The 18635-nt window shown below is 26.3% G+C and overlaps 1 protein-coding gene across 1 annotated transcript; it reads right to left on the bottom strand.

Annotated features, from left to right (window-relative positions):
- Positions 1 to 1494: 1494 nt before the first annotated feature.
- On the bottom strand, positions 1495 to 11964 carry LOC130946750 (NADH--cytochrome b5 reductase 1-like). The gene is made up of 9 exons (XM_057875593.1): positions 11756 to 11964; positions 11039 to 11180; positions 7688 to 7778; positions 6823 to 6900; positions 6064 to 6144; positions 5430 to 5519; positions 4581 to 4646; positions 4187 to 4273; positions 1495 to 1774 (listed from the first exon to the last, which is right to left on the bottom strand). The coding sequence occupies exons 1-9, from the start codon at positions 11928 to 11930 to the stop codon at positions 1682 to 1684; spliced, it is 903 nt and encodes a 300-aa protein (XP_057731576.1). The 5' UTR covers positions 11931 to 11964; the 3' UTR covers positions 1495 to 1681.
- Between the last annotated feature and the right edge of the window lie 6671 nt (positions 11965 to 18635).

Below are 18635 nucleotides of genomic sequence, written 5' to 3'. Positions count from 1 at the left end.
CTTTTTAAAACATGGTTATTGAGTACGTGGTGGCTAGCCACTTCTCCTCAAACGTAAATTTCTCTTTTTAAAATAAGGCCATTCTCCACAACATCTTTCCAAACATTTCAAAAACCACACCAAATCAAAAGCCATCTCTACGAGATTCAAAATCATTCATTCTAAAACAGGATTTAGTAACAAAAATTTTTCAGCAGAATCTCAAGTCTTTAGAAAAGAATAACATAACTCATTTTCTCAAATTCGTTTAAAATCTATAAAAGCTTAATTTTCTTGATTTGGATAAATAAAAATAAGAATAGAATTTAAGCCAAATATCAGATAAACGTTGAATGAAATTTTAGAACTAAAGTATCCAAGTAAACCTGTCAAATGGGTAGTTGTATTTAACGGTAAATGGTATGATCCTGCAAGATCTTGTGTCACTTGCATTCATAAAGACTATAAAATTATGGAGGTGAACCATGATGATAGGAAGTACGAGCAATATGATCCCTTCATACTCACATGTAATGCTCGTCAGATTTACTACATGCGCGATACTTCAATAGGACTAGATTTAATTGGAGAGTTGTAATTGTGCAAACCAAGGGGCCGGGCATGGTTGAATCTCTTGATGACGAGGTGCAAGATGAACTATTCCAAAATCAAGACTTAAAACCCCGTCAAAAATGTACATGATGATGAGAATGAAGATGATGATGATGATGATAAATCTACATTTCAATAGTCTAATCCATCCAAATAAAAGTAATGTATTTAATAATTTTTGTGTATAAAATAATGAGGGATCACGTGAAAATGTGTTGCCTCATTATTTTGTTATTATATCAACAACTGTTGGAGCATCTAACTAGAGATCACAGTCAGTTAGTCACAATTAGAAAATGTAACATTTACATACTAGAAAAATTAAAACCTAATTAGAGAAACAATGAGAATAATCACAAAAATAATATCCTATCATATAGTATCAAAATCATAGAGTAACCCATGCATAGATTCATATATACTACAACAGAAACATGTAGCAACCAGTGGTGGTTAGAAAACTTCTTTTTTTTTTTTTTTTAACAATTACTAAACCACCTCCAAAACATGTGTCATCAAGTTATTTTGCAACGTTTTAGAGAACAATTGGTATAACCACCATAGAATATCTTGTGGTCATTTCATGGTTGCCAAAAGCGACGCACAAATTACTCTTTTACAACGGTCTTAACCTGTTGCTATTCGCTTTTTGTGATAGTTACAAAACGCCTTCAAAAGGTGAAATTGCTAGGGTTTTAGCTACACTATCATTGTCATTTTTGTTTGGATTTTATTCACCATTTAGATTATACATTAAAATTTGCTAAGAGAAACATATCATATATTTATACAACTATACAAGGCATAAGAAAGTGTTTATGTACTAAGAGAAACGTATCATGCATACAAACTATACAAGGCATAAATTAAGAAAGTGTTTCTGAGAAGGTGATGGAATTATATTTGGGTTGCATTTGAACAATGTCTTTTGAAACATAGAAAAGTAGATACAATTTTATGTGGTTGTAAAGACAATAATAAAAGTACAATTTTTCTATCTCAAAATTCATGTCTCTTATTTTTTGTCTCAGTTCTTCTTTTTCAAAACGAAAAATCGAAAATATACATATGCAATTTTAAAGTACATGTGCTAGAACACGAATTGCATCTTTGATGTGTAGCCAAGTTCATTAAGATAACTTGTCATTGTGTTATTCATGGGTTGTGGACCGCACATCAATATCTACAAAATATAATAATACTTAAATGAACAAGTTATTATAAATTATGAGTAGCCAATACAAGTCAATAATGTTAAAAAAACGGAAAAAAAAAAGAAAGGAGATGAATGAAAATCCATTCTTATTTGGAAATGCTTTTTTGACAATTATTTTAATTTATATTTGACTTAAAAAATTGGTGTTGTCTCTAGTGGCCACATTAGTTTAGTGACTATGGTGACTAAAATCTATCAATCAATCCAAATTTAAAACGTGGCATGTTTGAAGTTATGAGAAGAAAAATTTGATAAGATGTAATGATCATAAATGTACTAACGAAACACGGTAATAATTATAAATCAATAAACAACTATTAGTTAATATTTTTATGAAATCAATAGATTATTGTGAAATTTCAAAAATCAAAATTATAAAATTTGGGTAAAGTGGATCGAAAATTTGAAAAATTCTCAATTGCAATAGCAGAGGGTGTGATTCTCTTCAAGTTATAAAAAACGCTACAATTATTAGACTAAATTTATTTTTTGTAATATATTGTGTTTTTATAAATATATTATTAACTATTAGACATATTCTAATTAATAATTTTATGTAATAACTTTTTTAGTCATGTAATTTTAAGATATTTTTTATTTTTTTATTCTAATAAATAATATTTATATTAATTTAATTTTTTTATTTTATATTTATTTTTTTAAATTAATTATTTTTAATTATATATAATTATTTAAAAATACATAAAAAATTTATTAATCATAACATATTTTTGTTGTTAATAATTATATGACATCTATTAATATTAATATTTTTAACATATATTTAAATAATATAATAGATATTAATTAATTAATAAATTAAAAAAAAATAATTTAATATAAAAAATTAAATTTTATATAATTATTTAATTACGATCGAATTAACCAATTTAACTTGTGACTTACTAGTTGAATCAATAACTTAATGATCTAATAATTTAGTTGGATCGATTGTTCGTTCAATTTTTATAACTATAATTTCAGTCCTTCAAATTTTAAAGTCATTAAAACAAATTAACATTTTTAATTTTCGTAGATCACTTTATTTGCAATGCTATATGCATATTAACAAAATAAAAAATTACCGTATTTAATATCTAAAGTATAATGTTAATGAGAATAAAATAAAATACATTTATCATTTTTCTATTGGAGGTGTGTCTCATAATCACCGCTAGTCACCGTAAATATGACCACCAGAGACTTAGTCTAAAAAATTTCATGTAAAGTATTCTGAGTAAGTTTTTACGAGCTAATGTCTAACAATACATTTTAAAAACATCTATCATAATTTTGAGAATCGGACCGAATCGATTTGATTCAACAAAAAATTATCACATATTAAGTTGATTCAAGTGAAAAATCAATTTTCAATAAACCAATCAAAGAATTAATTAATTGATCGAATTAGTGTGTTTTTTAACAATTAATAGATTGAAAATAATAAAATATATAAAAAAATACTTTTTTTCAAAAAAAATATATATTTTATATATAAATATATTATTTCATTATATCAGTTCAACTTCGTTTAAATTTCGGTTGAACATTTAAGCTTTTGAATTTTTTATTCTACCGATTCAATGATTAATTTGATTTTTAAAATTTTGATTTGTATAGGGGTTATAAAATAACTTATTACAAACTTTATTCGATGTTTCAAAACTTTCTGAGTAACGTTGCAAATTAAATGTCTAATTTATAAACATACCCATGTGAGTCCATGCAAAGAAGCCTTGTGAGTTGGGTCTCCTACAATAGAACCCACATGAGTAATTCTTTCACATGATGAGAGGGCATGTGAAGTTATACAAGTTGTGGAGTTAAGTCTCCCGAAAGTGATCCTTTAAATTGAATTTGTATTAAAATAGTTTTTCAGATTTTAATTACGCTAATTACTTTTTTAAGATTGACAAAAATATACTATATTAGCCTCTTACAGTGTGATCAATCACTTGATAAAAAAATAATAAAAGACTAACATATATAGCATATTTTATCAATTTTAAAAATATAATTTATGTAATTATTAGAATTTCAGAGAATATTTTAGTACGTACAATTTATTTGAAAAACCGCTTTAGAGTTTAACTCCAAGTTGCTCTTGTAAGTTCAGCATTTTACATGTAATATTATCTAAAAGATTTTGCAACGTTGAATAAAAGTCTATATAATTTATTTCACACAAGTCCTTGCATATTTGCATGGATCGTGCCAAAACTTTTAAAATTTACCTATCTACGCTGCCCTACAAAGAGTTGTACCATAGCATTATTTGGTAAATTTTAGAAACCAATTGTCAAAAATGCATTTCCATTCTTCTTTAATTTGCCACGCTAACTATAAGTTAAATTAAATGTGAATTTATATATCAATAACCTGGATATCTCTTGCTGGTGCAGGACAATGGGTTTGAATCATATCCTTAGTTATGTACCCAACGCCACCATTCCACTCATTAGGGGGCTGTCAAGTGTTGGAAAAAATCATATATTTTAATTTTCATTGATAGCAAAGGAATCAACATTTATATATGTTTTTTATTTATTAGTCACTATATTCTTGTTTTAATTTTAAAGGCCGCTCAATTTTTAATATTCATATATATTTATTTTAGAAAGATATTTTCATGTGAAGATGATATTATAAATTATTAAATTTAATTTTTTAATAATTTATAATATCATTTTTATATAAAAATATTTTCATAAAAATAACCATCATAAAATAATAATTTCTATTGAATATTAGCGTTTTGAGTGGAGAAACCAACCTTATTAAGAACATAATAGACTTTGAATTGACTTGGATATTTGCTGGCAAAATTATCTAGTTCTTCCTGCAGTACCAAATAACATAACAGATATCATTCACCAGGGTTCGTTAAAGCAAATCCAATACTTTTTTTTTTATCAAATTGAAACGAATGATATTACATAAAAGCTTACAAAATCAGTTATGAACAGCCTAGTCCCACAATATTAATAAGAATATATAAATTAAATAAAGTTACATCTATAATCAAATTTAAAAAATAATATAAAAGAAACAAGTATATTTTAGGTTTTTAGAAAAAACTAACTACAAAATTATTAAATTTTGTCAGAAGATACGTGTTAGATATATTTAGGGTTTAAACAGTTATAGACTCGTATTGAAGGTATAAATATAGAAAACTTTATTATTATCCAATTCTCACAATTGCATTAACTACATAAACAACGTAATCCCATCTGATCCAACATTATATCTATAATTACAACTCTAATCCAAAACCTTTTATTTATGTATGTTTTAAACAACAATTATGTTAGTATATATAGACCAAAGTAGTTATTAGTATAAAATATATGTTAAAATATAAAATATAAATATATATATTTTTATATATAAATATATATAATAATTGATTTTGATATAATTTTAATATATTATGTAATATTAATTATTATAATAATTAATAAATATTAAATAAAATAAATGTTAATTTTTTTTATTATTATCAAATATTTCTGTAAGTTGATATATGTTAATTAACCAATATAAATGGAAACATAATCATTCTTTTCTAAAGATATGTTAAACACACACAGTAATTAAGGAAAGATGTATTAACCAGTACCTTTAAGAGAATATCGTCCACCGTCACATTGGCATATAAAAGGGAAATCTTTGTTTTATCCTTGGGGTTTTCTAGAATGGCCCTTGTGATCTAAGACAAAACAAAGTTAATAAAAAGGCCTTTTAATTAATAATAGTAATTGAACATATTAAACTGTCTAGAATCTCTATAAATATCTATATAACGAATCCCACATTTTTTAAAGATAAGATCAATATATTTTTAGTATATATATGTGAGATATTTTTTATCCTATAAATTAATTTTTAAAATTGAGTTGTGTTTATTCAATTTTAATTCTAATATAATATCAAAATCTTAAGCGTAAAATTTTTTTTATCTTATAAGCTAATTTTTTAAATTGAATTTGGCATACTTAATTTTAATTTTAATTTTAATAGTTAGACTTTTAATTTTTCTAGTACCTCTCACTCATAAAAAATAAAAAAAAAGTTAATGTTTGCACCATTTTTTATATGTATCTTTATAAATTCTTTTAAAATAATATAAAAGATAAACCTTTTGTCTTATCTTATTTTTTTTATCAATCACGTTTAATACTAAATAAAAATGAAAGAGATATATGCAAAAGTAGTGCATATTTCAATTTTCATAAAAAAAATAATGTATGTACCTGAAACATTGGGGTGATGCCTGTACCTCCAGCAATCATTCCAAATGCCCGAACTTGACCAGGCTTGTAACTGAAGCGCCCCTACATGCTCGTGGTTATGTCCATTAATTAATAAACTTCACCTCCATTTTTAATTATATTGAAAATTATTTATATTATATGTTCATCCAAAATCGAAAGTGATTTTATATGCTGTTGAGACTTCAAATTGGCTTAATGCTTATTACTAAACTCACTATTCGTATTCATAGGTTCTTTTTTAGGCTCAACAATTTCTTTTTCTGTTTTTCATATATAAATTTTGGATAGAATGGAATTTACCTTTAAAATTATTTTATTTATTTTAAATTATAGATCATAAAATAAAAAAATTTAATTATAAATCTTAAATTATAGATTATAAATCTTAATTTTTTATAAAAATAAAAAATTTTATAATTAAAAAAATTGACTAATGTTGATTAACTAAAAATTATTTTTTTTACTATATATATATTTTTTAGAAAATTACCTTATTTAACGCGTTTTATTATTGAGACAGAATTTTTGTTTCTTTGTAAATATATAAGTTTGGAACAAGAATTTAACAAAAGATTTTTTTTAGCACTATTTATTATTTGATAATGTTAGAGACTCAAATTAGATGTTAAGAGTTTAGAGAACAAACTGTATATAAGTCATATATATATAGTTTTGAAATAAATTGTGCATTATTTCCATAAATTTGAATTTTGGATAAGGGAATTGAATATATAGTACCTTGGGGCCCTTCACAGCCAACTTGTCTCCAACTTTCATTTGTCTAAAATGGTGGGACATCTTTCCATTTGGGTACATCTGCTTGGATTTCATGGTCATCTTTATTAATAAATAACACAAGCAAGCAAAGTTCGTAAAAACGTATCAAGTTGAAAAAGAAGGATCCTTGCACATATATCCTTTTGCATAACAAAAGAACCATTTAATTTCTGCAACTCTTCCAAATAACTTCCAACAATTTATCAATGCTCCTAGTGTTTGTTTTCACTTAGTTAACTTTTAAAGTGGACTCTTAGATTAACTGTATTTATTAAAATAATTATTAAATTAAATTTTAATTGTATTAGTTATGTCTTTAAAATTAGGAAAATGTACTATATTAATTTGTAACCCTAAAATAAGTCACTTAATAAAAAGATGGGGAGGGATTAATATAATATATTTTTATTAATTTTAAAAAAATAATTAATACAATTAGAATTTGAAAAATTATTTTAATAAAGACAATTAATGTGAGAGAATATTTTAGGATGCGTTTAGTTTACGTTTTTATTTTTAGTATTTTTTGTTTTTTAAATTTTATGAAAAAAAATAAAAACAGTAAAATCAATAAAATTCTATTTTCTATTTTTACCTCTTATTTTCATTTTTTCTTTCACAAAATCTAAAAATAAAAAATACTAAAAATAAAAATAAAAAATAAAAATATAAACCAAACACACCCTTAAAATTTAACACCCTTTTCATTCATTACACTGTCTGTCCGTACGAGATATCATGTAATGAGTTTATGAGAGAAGAGTTGCTAATTTGAGTTTATAGTTATAGAAAAATCGATTGAATAATTAGTCCACAGAAATCTTACCTTAACAACTAATTCAAAGTAGCCAACATCCGAATCCAACGTGATTGGAGTGTATGATTTCATAACCTCCGCTCCGCTGCTATCTCTTCCCCTGGGTTTTAACATTGAATATGTGGACACAGGATTCGGTGGTCCAGGAACCTTTAGACTATTTAGTGGTCTAAGTAGAAAACATGTTTTTAGAGTTTTTTTATTAATTGCTACGTAGTCCTAGAATTAATTTTAATTACAAATCAACCCCATATATTTTATTTAATTATAAAAATAGTTTTTTATTTTATAAATTATTATTTTATCAATTATCTATTATATTTATTAACAATCAAATACAAAAATAACAATCAATTATATCCTCCATTCATCCTAATAATTCTAATTGATTAAAAAATTAACTTTGATCTCGTTACGTTCGTCCATGGCTTCCAAATCGTGTTTCCTTGAAATTCAATCGATTGGTTTTTCAAAACAATCGATTGAATGATAACTCAATCGATTGATTTACACTATATCACAAAACAATCGATTGAAAGTTGTAAGGTAGAATGGTAAAAAGCTTATACCAATCGATTGTTTATACTTTTCAATCGAATGAATGCCTCAAAACAATCGATTGTTGTTGTTACTCAATCGATTGAATTCACGAAAACAACATGGATTTGCCAAATACAATCGATTGGAAAGTGATGACATTGAAGTTTTAGCCAAATTCAATCGATTGGTAATGTAATCCAATCGATTGGAAGGTGATGAAGTTGAATGTTTTGCCAATTTCAATCGATTGGTAATGGTACATAAAATTTATAAAACGTCAATGATATTTTCTTTTAAATTAATTTATAAAATTTTTTAGATTTATGTCTTCTGAAAAGTAAAAAAAAAATTATAGTAGAGTAAAACTTACCTAAAACCAAATAACATAGTATAACACACATCTTTGATCAATATTAAAAAAAAATTAGCCTAATTATGTACATAAAATCTTAAAAAATATAGTTCTATCTTTTTTAATTAAGTTAGCTTTAAAATACCAATAATATTTTTTCATGTGCTGCTTTTAATCTAAAATCCTAGAAAAAAATTGATTTAAAATATTATAATGTTATTATATTGGCACAACACTTTATTTTTGTATGATAAATACAAGTACATTTTTATATAAAGTATTTAAAGTATATAAAAATGTACTCCTATTATAAAAAAAATATTTAAAAAGTCATTAAATTTTTATATGTTATTAAAATTTAATAAATACAAGTACATTTTTATATGTTATTTTTAATTCAATGTACTAATAGGAGTTAAAATTAATTTATATTTAATAATTTTATACTAAAATTAATTTACTAAAATTAATTTACTATAATCTTGTTTTATACATCTTTTAGTATATTTTTTTATATTATATAGTATTTTTTCTAGTATTTTATTGTACAATGTGTAATTCGAATTACCATTTGATTCGAAATGTGAGTAATTCGAATCAATTTGATTCGAACTTCCTCCTACTCACGTGGTCCTACTAATTCGAATTGATACAATTCGAATTATGCTTTTATAATTCGTTCTAAGTTGATTCGAATTACTTGTATGCAATGGTTGGGAATAATTGGAGCTGTATTGATTCGAATTATTAAGAAATGTAATTCGAATAAAGTTGTTTCGAATTACATTAAAGTGTGCTTTAGTGAATTCTTGTATCAAATTTTTGTTTGGCTTATATGCGTAATAAACTTCTCTCCTTGGCTTAAATGCGTTTTTTACCCTCAATTTTATATTAACTCTAAATATATTAAAAAAATTTACTCAATATATTCTAACATTTAACTAATTGCAAACACTTATCCCAAAACATATTTACAAAAATTAGAGCACTGGTTACTAATATTTTAACGAAACTAAATTTGTGCATAACACAAATAAATAAATTAAGCATACTTACTACTTGATACGCTGCTACCTTGTCAATATCATATACTTTTTGTATTTTTTATTCTGCCTTACTTGAATAAAAGCAAAAGGTACTATTGATCGGCAAAATTAATTTTATAAATTACCAATCTATAAATTAATTTTATGTACCATTACTAATCGATTGAAATTGGCAAAACATTCAACTTCATCACCTTCCAATCGATTGGATTATATTACCAATCGATTGAATTTGGCTAAAACTTCAATGTCATCACTTTCCAATCAATTGTATTTGGCAAATCTATGTTGTTTTCGTGAATTCAATCGATTGAGTAACAACAACAATCGATTGTTTTGAGGCATTTATTCGATTGGAAAGTATAAACAATCGATTGGTATAAGCTTTTTACCATTTTACCTTACAACTTTCAATCGATTGTTTTGTGATATAGTGTAAACCAATCGATTGAGTTATCATTCAATCGATTGTTTTGAAAAACCAATCGATTGAATTTCAAGGAAACATGATTTGGAAGCCATGGACGCATTTTTTAATCAATTGGAATTATTAGGATGAATGGAGGATATAATTGATTGTTATTTTTGTATTTGATTGTTAATAAATATAATAGATAATTGATAAAATAATAATTTATAAAATAAAAAATTATTTTTATAATTAAATAAAAGATATGGGGTTGATTTGTAATTAAAATTAGTTCAAAAACTACGTAGCAATTAATAAAAAAAAACTCTAAAAACATGTTTTCTACTTGGACCACTAAGTAGTCCAAAAGTTCCTGGACCACCGAATCCTGTGCCGAGTATGTGTATATAATATCTTAGAATCATGTTAAATAACCGCCAATACTTTCGTGACTAACATGTAGTTAACTTAAAGAGGAAAAAAACAAAAAAAAAAACAAAAACATCAAGTATACTACTACTCTATCTCTTTCATAGTAATTATTAATTATTACAAAAATATTATTTATACATCTACGAGTATATAATTAAATAAATTCTTAAAAAATTGTGTCGGATGTTTTCATTTAAAAAAAAATTATTACGTAGAGGTTCTTTAATTTTATAAAAGTAAAATATATAAATCGTTTTTCACACTTTTATGATCTATTTATTTAAATAAAAATAATAGATTTGACTAAAATAGAGACTTATATGTCCTATTTTTATAAAATTCAGTGATTCTAATGTAATAAAATTTTATTGTGAACGAAAACGTTTTGAAGTGAAATTTTTTGAAAACCTATTAAGTATATTGTCAATATTTAGTGACTAATTTAAATTGTTGATTTTAACGTACATCTAACAAAAATAAATTGAAGAAAACATTTGATAGGTATGCAAAAGTTCCTGGAACAAGTTAACTAAAATATGAAGCTAAAGCAAGATGAGTGACATTGATATTGCTATACAAACCTGGCAAGAATATTTTTTCCGACTGGAAGGCCCAACACCGATGTAGGAGTTGGAAGGGCGAATTTGAATCTTGCTGCGTTGTGGCTGAGTTGGGTCTTCTTTATAAGTTCAAATTCTTTGAAGTTGTTGGGGTCCAGGCATTCTAGAAGAAAACAAATGCAAATATAGAACTCTCACTTTACTCAAATTTTTGAACAATTGGAAGTATTATTGTATTATTTTTAAATAATAATAATCTGAAAGAGGCGCAAGAGAAATATAGTTAGGTGTTGAGGGTTTTCCATAGATTTAATTTTCTATGTTCAGAAAAGAAAAAATCTTTAAAAAATGAATGAAATAAATCACCAACTTTGTTGTTAGCTAAAAGTATTATAAATTGATAAGATTTTTAGATAATTTATAAATTCGCAGGATTTCTCACCTATGAGCTAATTTTTTAGGTTGAATTAAATTTATTTAATTTAAATTCTAATATAGTAGCAGAGTATATCCGATTTAATATTATTGGACTATTTATTTATAAATATTTATGTTCTAAATAATTATTCCTAAGCTCATAACTTTTAAATATAAAATTTTTAGATAATTTATAAATTATAAGTAATTTTTTCGGATTGAGATGGATTTGTCTAATATCAATTTTAATAAAAAGAAAGAAACTTGTTTAAATTAAAGACTTAACAGTAAAAATAAAATCTAGATGAAATAGTAACATACTTTTGGGAACTTTGGTTAACCGATGATAAAAATAAGCAGCGGTGAGGCCAACGGCGACAAGAGCAACCGCACCACCTAGTAGCTCCGGGTGCAGGTTCTCAGCAAAGTAACGAAGATGCCTCAAATCGAATTTGGTAAAACGAAATGACATTTTGAGTAATGGTAGTTCCAACATTTTGCAAGAGAATTGGGAAATGATTAACAGCTTAATTTATACATGTGTGTATGTGCATATATATGCGCCAGTTATAAAATTATATATCATCGTCAAGAAACAACCTTTTATTATGTTCATAAATGATTGGTTCTTTTCTTCTCTCTTTGTATGCTTGCATTGTTCTCAACAAAAATGAAGCAAAGAATATCCCCAAACTTGTTTCGGAGGACATAATGTTCTGTACTTTTATTACGGATGCTTCAGCAACAAGCACATGACGAAAAATTAAAATCGTTACATAATCATTTAGTTAAACATATCAAATTATTTAATAATTTTAATTAATAATTTTATATATTATTATTATTATTATTATAATTAATTAATTAATTAATTAGTGGATTAGACTATATACATGTTATATGAAATCTCCGTCCAAGTTTAAAGTCGATCCATCTGTGAAAGAATGCAAATGAGTCGGAATACATGATTGGTTGGGTGCGTGTGGGGTATTATTGCTGAATTGATGAAATTTAGACAAACAATCGAGAAGTTTAAACTTTAAATAAATAGGTGTGTGGTTGTTTAATATAAACTTTTTGTAAACAACTTGGCTAGATAATCAACAAAAATTTAGTTAATAATAAATTAATAAATATTTTTAAATGGTATTTTATAGTAATTAATTGTTAATAATTATTTAAAATTTATTTTTTTTAAAATATAAAATTATTAATTATTAATTATAATAGTTTAAAATTGATTAATTAAAAATTATTTATTATTATTATTTTTTTTGTAAAATATGAATAATTATGTCGGCTAATAAGTTTATATATATTCCGTTAATGATTGTTATAACTAGATTTCAGTATTGGATAGGACAGATTTTCGTAAAATTCTGTGTTCTTGTTTGATATTAACGATTATGGAATTTCTGTTTTAATTTTTGGTTCTAACATTCTCTTTTAAATACTTTTGAGTGAACGTTCTAAGTTATAAGTCGAACGAGTTTTAAAAGAATGATTTTTTAACCAATAATATTTTATGTACATTAAATATTATTATTTTAAGATAGTATTAACTTCTAATAATTTACAGTCATATTTAAAAATATTTATAAATATAAAATATATAATTTATACTTATATTTATTAAAATTTATATATAAATTTAACACAATTTACATTTATATTTATTAGAATTTATACGTATAAATTAATAAAATTTACAATAATACTCCACCTCTATACGTAAACATTCTTCTTCCTCTTCTTTTTTTCAACGTTAATGATTTACATTGTAATTTTTGGATCTGCAATTTTTGCTGCTCGTCATTCTTCTTCTTTTTTCTTTTCTTTTGTTTGTTGTTCTTCTTTGCTGCTCATCCTTCTTCTTCTTATTATTCTTCGTTTTCTTTTTCGATTTTGTGGATTTATCTTCTTTATTTTTAGATTTCAACATTCTATCAAAACAATGAATGATTCAACTTCAAATTAGTTGATGAGAACGTTTTAGATTATTCTTCTGAAACGAATCAAGCGGACGAAGTTTGGATTTTTTTTAATCGAATTGAATGGAATGCAATTGTTAAATTGAATTGAATTGAATGTACGCATATGTTCTTAATTGAATTGATAATCTCTCAATTGTAGACACAAGTGTTTTTGAATTTATATAATGGATAATGTTTCGTTCATTTAGTACTATACAATTGTTTTACCATAATAACGTGTTCGGTTCATTCTGCAGAAAGCTGTTTGAATTTGATTTTATATAATGGATAATATTTCGTTCATTTAGTACTATACAATTATTTTATCACCATGATAACGTGTTCATTTCATTATGCAGAAAGCTGTTTAAATTTGATTTTATATAATAGATAATGTTCCATTCATTTAGTACTATACAATTATTTCACCATAATGACGTGTTCAGTTCATTATGCAAAAAGCTGTTTATTGCAAATATATATCTTTTCTCCTAAGTCTCCATTACAAGTGATCCATTAGTTTATTGCAAATAATCTCTGTTATATGCACACAAGGAGCAAGCGCATCAAAATAATTAGTTTCTATGAGTTGCGCCACGTTATTCTCATTGAATTTTATTGTGTTGCTATTCTTTTCCAAACTTCCCAATAAGTAAAATTCTTTAACATCTCCAAATTGAATATTAAAGGCCCAGTCTTTTGTATTAGATTCATAAATTTATTTCTCTCAAAGTCCATCCAAGCACTCTTTTAGATTTTTTGAATCGACATGAATGGAATACAATTGCTAAATTAAATTAATTGAATGTACGCAGGTATTCTGAATTGAATTGAATTGATAATATAGACACAGGTGTTTTGAATTTGAATTTATATAATGGATAATGTTCCGTTCATTTAGTACTATACAGTTGATTCAACTCAATAACGTCTTCGGTTCATTATGCAGAAAGCTGTTTTGAATTTAATTTTATATAATGGATAATATTCCATTTGTAACACCCAAACTTTTAGTACGTTATGATCGTATCAAAAGTAAAGCGTTACTAACTCATTTTCCTTATTAACTATTTAATATGGAGCCTTTAGTTTGATGTCGCATTTTAATTTTTAAGAAAATGCGTGAACATTTTGTTTTTATTAATTAAAATCATGTATTAAAGATCACCAAGTAATATTAATCACATAGTTATTACTAATAATAAATGCCATACAAATATATTCAATATAAAACATTAATACATTACCTATCCCTCTGGGTAAAATAAAATCCTAATCATTAAAGGCGAGGGAACTCTATGAAAACAAATTTAACTTTTAGACACTTCCAACTATTCGTCCGCGGCCTCATACTCCTAAGCCTTACTTAACAGCCTTTAAGTCCCCTTTTTTAAATCACATTACTAAGCTTGCAGCATAACAAAATAACCAATTAAGTACACAAGCAAGTTACCAAGGCAAACGACACAACCAAACAACACAATTACAGAGAAAATACAATAAGCTAAACACAACCAAATGCAAATATACAAACAATATGATGCATGCCTGTTCCTAACGCAGGTCACGAGCTCATGCGTCGGTTGTCTACCCACAACCCGACGTTACTCGGGGCAAACCCCGAATATGGTTTATTTATTGTGTCAGTTAGACACCTTGGCATCACGGTTACCCGTGTCAGTTAGGCATCATCATAATAATATGTTAATGTGTATCGCAGTAAGAAACAGTGCTATTAGTTAGGCAAATATTTCCGCATTAGCAATCTCAGGTTATTAGTTAGGCGGGCCCTTTCGCATTAGCAATTTGACACAAGGCCCATTCACATTTCATTTTCATGAATCATAATCTATTTCAATTATTTATTTCACTCATGACTTTTCATTTCTTTTCATTTTACCTCCACGTCACAATTACATACTCATACTTCCGCATCCTCATATTATTAAATGTACCTCCGCATCACCGCTTAACTATACATACCTCCGCACCACCTTATTTATTATTCACTTATCATTGCCTCAAGTTTCTAGACAGCCAAACTTCTTTATCGTTTAATAAAAATTCATTTCCTTAATAAATCGAACTTAAATTATTACTTAAAACAAACTCCCTTCTCAAAAGATAGAATTTAAAACATTATATTTTTCTTAATAAATCAAATTTAAAATAGAATAAATATTTTTCCAACTAAATAAGTCTCAAATAATTTAACTTTCTAAAACCAAATATTTTAAAATAGAATTTCAAATAAAATCCTAAATTTTATAAAAATTTCGGCAGCACTTCGCCTAAAACTCGAGTTTAGCCACCCTTATGTGCTCCCTCTTTCTCAACATCTCATCTCATCAAACTTTTCTCAACAGTTATCAAACAGAAGATTCTCAATCAATTGGACATTCACAATTCATAATAATTAACAAATCAATCATACTCCAAAATTCCCACGTAATCCATCAATCCAACTCCAACCTCATCAATTTGTAATTACTATCCACATATCATAGAATCCTTTCAAAATTAAACTCAATCAACTAGTAACCCCAAAAATCAGCCTTCCACTGTTCTAGTTATTTTAAAGTCATTTACTCTTTAGCAAGGTTACTATTTTATTTTAAAAGTCAGATTTCAAGAAACAATTCAATTATTAAACTTCAATTCTTTAACAGTTCTCAAAATCAATTCCAGTTAATCGTAAATCAACAATAACAACCGCCACAACGTCATCAAATGAACAATTCAATAGAATTCAATAACTACCAACTTGACATAATCAATTAAAATAAGAGTTTCCAGTAATTTCAAAACCATAAGAAACATTAGTAACAATCACAACCTCAAACCAAAACCAATCTCACCAGTTAATCACCATTCACAACCACAATTCAACCAATTTCATCACCAAATTCAATCAATTTAACAAATAACACAAAATTAATCGCAATTTCATCACATTTCAATTATATTCATAATCACCAACAATATCAATTTCATCAATTTTCATCAATTAATCAAACGAGACATTTATAAATTATTTGCAGTTACTCACTAAACTTCAATGACATTTGTAAATTAAAACAGTTAATTTTAAAATAACTCCCTTACCTCAATGTCGCATTAACAACATAATCGAGACAGTGGTAGCGGCATCAACCAAAGGACAACAGTGTTATTTCCTACAGAAGTGATGATAGTTGCAGCAGAACAAGGATTTCGAATTTAGTGTAATCAAAGGCAGAAACAGCTTTGGGAATTCTAGACAAAGGAAAGGCTAGAATTGAATTAAAACTAGAGCATGGCAATTATAGTAATGACAAAATAGAACGTGCAAATGAATCAGAATTAAGGAAAAGATAAGACCAGAACCAAGGTAGCATAATCAGAACCAACAGTAGCAGCAACCCCATTGTTGACTCCTGGCAGCGGCAACGGCACCCACCGCAGCAAATTCCATCAATCAGAAGATCAGAAACCAGAAGCAAGAATGATCGTGCCTATGGCAGCAACACCAACTCGATTAGTTCCGGTAGCTAGGGCATGACTTGGTTCATCTTTAATAGTGGTGCCGGCGGTAACCCTAGCGACGGTGATGGTGATGATGCGCGACAGCGGCGACGCTACCTCCCTCTCTAGCTGTCGCGTTCTCCTTCCCTCTTGCGTCTTCGCTCTCTCACGCGCTACCCTTTCTCTCCTCATTTTCTCCGCGATGGTGACGACCATGATAGCGGCAGCAACAACAGTTTGGAATGGCAAACAACGACGGTCGAAGCTCCAACGACGATGGAGGCAAGGCGCGGCTGCAACAACGCGAGACAATACCCTTTTGGTACAAGTTATGGTTTCTTTTTTAAGGGCTATTGGTAGGTTATTATTAGAAATAGCAACTTTAAAATTATATGAAAGTTTTTAAGTTATTACAATTAGGCCGTCTTTCAGATTTTCAGATTGGATTGGTACAAATAAAGAGCTAGTCTGATCTCTAATTTTTTTGGAATATTTTCAAACATAACATTGAAGTTCTTTTTCTGATTGTGATATTTCTTTTTTTGTTTGAGTTCCAACTAATTCTAACACAATTTTAGAACTTTTTTACATCTTTTTTGTAACTCTTTTAGAATTTGTTTGATTAGTAAAAGTTATATCCTCAATATGTAAAATAAAAATGAGTAAAAGTTTACAAAATTTTTCTTCACTTAGACTCTCTCCATGAAGAGAAATTTTCTAAAAAAAAGTTTTATGTTCTGAAAAATAACATTCATGCTTACATGAAATATCTTTATGTAGGGATTGAAAAATTTATAACCCTTTTGACTTGGAGAGTAACCAATAAAAATATTTTTTTTCTGCCTTTGAATCAAGTTTAGACTGATATGAAGGTGTATTCAAAAACACAATACAACGAAAAACTCTTAAAGGTAAGTCGGAATGCAACTTACATGATAAATTTTTTTTTAACGTATCCAATACTGTGCAGTGATTTAAGACATGCACAAACATTCAATTAATGATGAATTAGGTTGCTGTTAGAATAACATCTTCTCATAAATATTTTGGAACATTATCCTCAAACATAATGGCACATGCTACTTCAAGAAGATATTTATTCTTCTTTTTAGCATTGCCATTTTGTTGGGATGTATTGGAGCATGTGAATTGATGTTGAATATACCTTTCTCTTGAAAAAATTCACCAAAATTTTTATTAAAGTATTCAGTACTATTATCACTTTTTAATATTGAAATTTGTATCAAATTGTGTTACTACAATTATTAAGAAATACTGAAAAATTTTAGAAATCTTAGCTTTTTTGTGCATGCGATAGATCTAACATAATCATGTGATAAAAAATTACAAATGATTTATTTTTTTAAATTGAATTGTTATTTTTAATGGAGTCAATATATCACTATGAATGAAGTGAAAATTTTTAGATGCAAAATAAAGTTGAGAATAATAAAAAAAAAATTCTACAACTTTTTCATATAAATAAAGAAGAATTAATATTCTTATATAAATTTGAAAATAATTATTTGATATATGAAAAATTAGGGTGTCCTAGTCTATTGTGCTAAAGAATTATTAAATTCTTGAACTACTTTTATCCTTCGAAATATTCTCAAAATGATAGAGTCATCTATCATTTTAGCACTGTCAATAATCTTTTTTGAGGTTCAGTCTTAAAAAATACCATCAGTGTCAAAGAATGTCACATTACAATTAAAATCTTT

Source organism: Arachis stenosperma, chromosome 8 (assembly GCF_014773155.1).
Source record: "Arachis stenosperma cultivar V10309 chromosome 8, arast.V10309.gnm1.PFL2, whole genome shotgun sequence".
NCBI classification, from domain to species: Eukaryota; Viridiplantae; Streptophyta; class Magnoliopsida; order Fabales; family Fabaceae; genus Arachis; species Arachis stenosperma.
This window is presented reverse-complemented; position numbering and strand designations above follow the sequence as displayed.